This window comes from Loa loa, assembly GCF_000183805.2.
Source record: "Loa loa unplaced genomic scaffold supercont3.611, whole genome shotgun sequence".
Lineage (NCBI taxonomy): Eukaryota > Metazoa > Nematoda > Chromadorea > Rhabditida > Onchocercidae > Loa > Loa loa.
This window is the reverse complement of record NW_018108791.1, coordinates 19,137-25,239: the sequence shown is the minus strand read 5'-3', so window position 1 is coordinate 25,239 and position 6,103 is coordinate 19,137. Positions and strand designations below refer to the sequence as shown.

At 31.5% G+C, this 6,103-nt stretch overlaps 1 protein-coding gene across 1 annotated transcript; it reads right to left on the bottom strand.

Moving 5' to 3' along the window:
• Nucleotides 1–2,292: 2,292 nt before the first annotated feature.
• Nucleotides 2,293–5,740, bottom strand: LOAG_11810 (hypothetical protein; the record flags this gene model as incomplete). The annotated part of the gene is made up of 10 exons (XM_020448424.1): nt 2,293–2,554; nt 2,751–2,906; nt 3,108–3,242; nt 3,319–3,444; nt 3,546–3,692; nt 4,113–4,310; nt 4,540–4,674; nt 4,771–4,999; nt 5,403–5,584; nt 5,699–5,740. The coding sequence occupies 10 exons, from the start codon at nt 5,738–5,740 to the stop codon at nt 2,309–2,311; spliced, it is 1,596 nt and encodes a 531-aa protein (XP_020301431.1). The 3' UTR covers nt 2,293–2,308.
• Nucleotides 5,741–6,103: the final 363 nt, after the last annotated feature.

The following is a 6,103-nucleotide window of genomic DNA, read 5'->3' as shown; positions in this document are numbered from 1 at the left end:
TATTATTATTATTATTATTATTATTATTATTATTATTATTATTATTATTATTATTATTATTATTATTATTATTATTATTATTATTATTATTATTATTATTATTATTATTATTATTATTATTATTATTATTATTATTATTATTATTATTATTATTATTATTATTAATCATTATTAATTATTATTATTATTATTACTGTTCCTCCCTTTGTTTCAGCATTTTTGGAAAAGAAGTTAGTTGGAACAAACAACAATACTTGATGTCAAAGTGAAGTTCGGTGGAATTAAATGGCAAATAAAATGTTGCCATTTTGTTTTCATTTATTGTCAAAAACATGTTACAAAAAAAGAAAAAAAATTCACTTTCGTAAGGGGTAAAAACCCAAGGAAAAGATGCGTGTATCTATCCGTAACAATTTGTCAAAACTTTTTTTTTCTAATCAAACTTTTTCCATCTCCTTTCTTCTCCGTTTTCCAATTTATCATCATTGACAAATAACGCATCGAAACAAAAGCTAAACATTTACTCTTCAAAAAGCAAGAAGCAAAAAAAAAAAAGAAAAAGGAAGGAAAAAAAAGAGATAGGAAAGGAAGAAATCAATTTAGATGTACAATTGAATGCATCAATTATTACACTCATATGACATTTATCTTTCTAATGATATTTATTATTCAATTTGATTCCAACTATTATTTGCCAAATTTTTACAAAACTTATCAGCATAATTTTATCGCCATTATCCAATTTCATTCCATACATTCAACAAAATTTTTTTATCATCTTTTTCATTAGTCTATTCTTGAGAAAAAAAAAAGAAAAGCATTCGGTAATATTTGTCATTGTCATCCCATTCAAATGTCTTTTTAAATGTTAAACTAAAATATATCAAAAGAAAAGAAAAAAGGTTATACGTTCAAACAAAATCACACCGAGTAGTACACCTCTCACCCACATCCATCTTTTTATGATTCTAGCATTTTAATTTCTTTTCCATCTCACATCATCATCATTACTTTTTTTTTTTTGATTACGAACAAATGCAAAGGTATTTGAAGATCGAATGAACAAATGATAACAATTTCCTCAATCAGAATTTCGTGAATTTTACTCGATTTCCTTAAAATCAATCAGTTCAATTTAAGTTTAAAAAATTGAAAGGAAAAAAAAAACAATATAAAGACTTTCATTCGGAAAACATCCTGATCTTGCTTTCAGCATCCATGCTTACTTCATTGGAATTGAAAACATCATACGCAGCGCACGACGATCAGGAACAAAAGATAAAACTAATATCTCAATTAAAAAAAGGCGCTAACAGTTTTTTTTTGTTAATCTCCCCTACTTAACTTGGCTTTCCATTTAATTGAGGGAAAATACTGTAAACATCGTCAGACTTATTCAAGAAGTACCAGAAGGGAAGTAATAATCGAATTTCTCTTTTAACAGCAATTTCATCTGCTTGTAGATTTATTCATTCCGTAACCAAATATAGCACAATGCATACTCAATCAAATAATGATTTGAGAAACTGCAAGCAAAAGAATAATAAAGGAACTAATAGATACTGAATAAGATGAGCATATATGTAAAGTTGACCATCTCAAAACCGAAGAAACGGAAAATTCAGAACCACAAAAATGGCAAATATTAAAATCACATCTTAGGTTTTCCATCTATTATAGGCGAAATGAAACAAGAAGATGCATTATCTAGCGCCATCTGTTATGGGCGAAGTGAAATCAAGAAGTTACGCTATCTAGAGAATTCAGGTTAGAAAAAAAAATTTCTTGAGTACCAATCAGTACAACTTCCCATATCTTAAGAATGTTACCTAAGCAGTAGTTGACTTGCAAAGCTTGTATGGTTAAATAGTGATTGCGTTGATAATTCTGAAACATATTTGCTTAAAAATAAATACAGAGAACTAAGCGATGATGCTTGCAAGAGCAACGTTTAGTTTTCGTGAGCAATGGAACAACTTATTGCAAGTAATATGATATTAAACGGATGTGTTCAGTGCAGAGCATAGAATTACGCTAATCAACCGCTTCGAGGGAAAGTAAAACTAGAACGAAAAAAAAACGACCTACTAATCAGAAAATTATACAATATTCACTTCATGTGTATAGAAATATAACCCAATAAAATCTAAAGATTTAAATAAGGCCTTAGACGAACTTAAGATACAAGTAGTTAGATAACTTAAATTTTCAAAATTGAGAATAAGAAATATGAAAATTTAAAATTCCAGAAAACTTAACACGCAGATTAAAGAAATTGCTTTACTTACCGTATCCGTATACCTATCCGTCACTTCTTGCCTTTCTTCTTATTACCATGCTTTACTGCCTTTGAAACACTCACGTTTACATTTTCATCAGATGATTTTACCACATCACTTAATGAAGTTTGCATTTTTGGACACAATGTATTATCAAAACCTGGTGGTGGACCAAAGCCAGGAGGAGGTGCCAAATTCATGGAGCATAATCCGGGAGGTGAGCCAAAACCGGCTGGAAGATATTTTTCAATAATTTCTGATTGTTTGTTAGAGATCTGAAAAAAAAGTATAATTGCAAGATATTTCTGAAAAATTTGACATAAAAATAAGACCGGATTCTGCTCTAATAAGATTAAAAAATAAGAAGTAAAAGCAGGTTAAGACATAAACAGATTGAAATGTATGCAATTTTCATTACAATACGATGAAAAACCAGATGTGCTAAAATTTGCGAACTACTAAAAAACCTACTTTCCCTTTTGATCTTTCACCAAGTTCCGAAAAAGCCTTAAACGATGATGCATCATTCGTTGCTTCATTTACAGGATCTATAGCAGTCGTCTCTGCAGCCTCATTTTTATCCTCTTTTTTAATGTTACTAGGAACTGAGAAGGCTGATGACAATAACTGAAATTATTATTCTTTGCGAGTAATGAATGATAAATAATACGTCTGATTGGAGCTATACAATATGATAATTAATGCTATCAAAGCCTTAAAATTAATGATATGAAATATTTCCTTCGAGCCGCTTGTCAATTCATGACTGCATGAATCCAATTCAAGCATCTTTTTGTCGCAGTTATAAAATTGAATGATTTTGCATACCTCTGATAAATTGAATGATGGTTTTGTCGCACATGCTTCTTCAGCTTCACTTTCATGACGAGCGTGAGAAGGAAGAGATGGAAAAGGATCAACGAATTCATCAACTATCTTGTCTTCCACCTTCGTTTTTCTCCCCTATAAAAGTTCTGATTTTTCTCGATTCTCTTATAAGCCAACAGTCGACTTAACTGAAAAATAATGAAATAATCACTTCTGAAAATTGGTTATTCAGTTTCTTAACAAAATTATGCTGCTGTTTGTTCTTAGTCTTTTTACACTTGGCTGACGTATCCTTGACAACAACCATGTCTTCCAAAGTCATTTTCGAGAGCGACTCCTTGAAATGAACTAAAGATAAGTAAGAAAATAAAGAAAATCAAGTTTAATTAAAACTTCGACTTTTTATGAATCAAAAATATTGAAGCAATATAAAGCAACCAATGTAGAAGAGTCTTCCCGATCCTCCCATCTTTCAGGAACAGATTCTTGAGGCCAAAGATCTGGCAGAGGTAGCTGCTTATTTTTTCGTGAGATATTACCAGCAGTAGAAGTTGATGAAGACAAATTCATTTGTCCTGAAGGTGTCTGTAAATACGAAATGACATATATGTAGCAATCATATGAATTATTAAATGTTAGATAACCTCAGAGTTTATAAATCCTTGCATGTCACTGGATAATTAATGTCACCAAAAATGTCGCTATTAATAAGCATAATTTCATCAAAGGATAGGACTGAAGTGGCTATTACAAAATGGGTACAATGGAGAGTGATTTAATGATTAATATGGTTTTCTGTTAGGAAACCTACCATATAATTAAATTTACAAAGTTTAAAAGATATGATCATAAATAGGCTTTCCTTCAGAATGAATGTGATGATGTGACAACGTCAATGAAGCCAACTCACTGTTAGAACATGCATTAGGCTGAACAGTAGCAGGATCCAGCTTACATGGTCGGAACCCCAATCACTTGCGTTAAAAATATGCAAAAATGGAGCACCTGCATAACAGATCGACACTTTTTAGCCCACACTGATCCAGGCAATAAATTGCTCACAGGTTTTGCTACTGCAGATGCAGATAAACTTGGGAAATCGCTCGGTGCTAGTGCGGATGCTACATTACTTAAGGACATCGGTTTTTTCATTGCTTTACACCACGATAATTCGATCGCTGTTGTCTCTGAACTAGTTTTAACCTAAAGAAGTTAAGAGTTAAGGAGAGCAAATGGGTGCAAATAATTACAATATGAATGGGTTCTTACAGATTGTAGTCAGTTGATCAACGAGAACTTACCTTTGTTTTAAATGCATAAAATAATCTATCATGTTGGAATATTACATCATACTGAGCACAACGCAACTTTCCATCTCAAATTTTATAAGCATAAATTTTCTGTCGTATAAAAAAAAAAAAAAAAAACCTACATCTCTATCTTTCGCGAAATTCCCCATCTCTCTGTTCTGGGCTTGCTGTTTATTTAAAGTACCTGGATGTTGCCGATGAGAAGGGAACTGTTCGTCATCATCAATAAACCATGATCTCGAAGAAACACCGTTTGGCTGAAAAGATAACACTGAAATTGGATTAGCAATGTAATTCGTGAATTTTTCCCAAAGATCTATTTGTAGTTGAATAAAATAAGTTGAACGATTTACCTCGCTAGGATTTGATGCATTTTTGGCACTATTCTCAGTGATTAATCTCTGAGGTTCTACGACAATCTTGTTATCTTGTGATGAATTAGAAGCTTCGGAAATTTGTGTTGATTTCCTTAACCGTGGGAAATCACTACCATGTAATGTGAACTGTGGAAAGCAATTTGGAGATGACCTAGTTAGTTCATTTTCTGCTGAAGATACACTCGATATACTGTTGGGAACTGGTCTGAAATAATGCATTCGTTTCTTTTTAAAAGTAGACAATTTATGTTATTTAAGACATTCGAATTTTAGAAATAACATGAAATTAAGTGTGAAATTAAGTGTGACAACAGTGATACAAGTTCCAAATATTTTCCCACTTAATCATTTTCGAAACAATTTTTATTCTCTTGCCTTGTCAAGAACCGGTAGAAGTTAACAGGCAGAAATCAACCATTAAGAAAACCTCTAAGAAAAAGCACATGAAGGTTGTAAAACAGAAATGGTAGTAGTACAGGATATTTCAGCAGATCACGTCTGTTCCTTATGTCGAACAAGTAAATTAGCGCAAAAGATATTCTGTATCTGTATTAAATTTATATATTTATTGAAGCATTAAATGGTGCGTTTGTGAAATTAGAACTGACTTATTCTCTCGTAAAAGTCGCTCATGTGGCAAAAGACCTATTTTTGGTATGTTCTGTTTCGAAGAAAATGTAGAATGTGTCGACTGAGCTATTCTGCTACCTCGACTTGGTCCAGCCGTGCTCCGGTCCGAAAAATGAAAATCTAAAGTTAGTGTCTGCGGGCCAGCTGCATGATCTCGACTCTGTAAAAGCACTAAAACATCAAATTGTGAATGTGCTGTGAGTGGAATGAAACAGCATTAGAAAACTAAATAAATAACAAATCGGTGCACAACAATATTCAAATCAGTGCAAACTTGGTTACATAAGGTTGCCACTGATCTGAATAATATTTCCATATTTCTACTTGCTACAAAATTTGAAAACATTAACGTTACTTGCTTTAAAAAATCATAAAAGTCTACTGTCGATCTTTTTCATAATGCAAAAAATGAAATTAGAAAAAATTTGCGTGTGCTATATGCAAAACATCCGAATATCAACCTAAAAAAATTTAACCTTATGTAATTTCAGTTCAGTGTCTGTCTGAAATGCTATTCCCAAATGTAAACATTCACCCTCTTCGCATATAATATGTTTTGCTCTGTAATGGTTCAACAAATCCTTATGCTTCCTGAAATAATGCAATTTAAATTTAGATGGATAAGTAATAAAACACGCATATATATATATATATATATATATATATATATATATATATA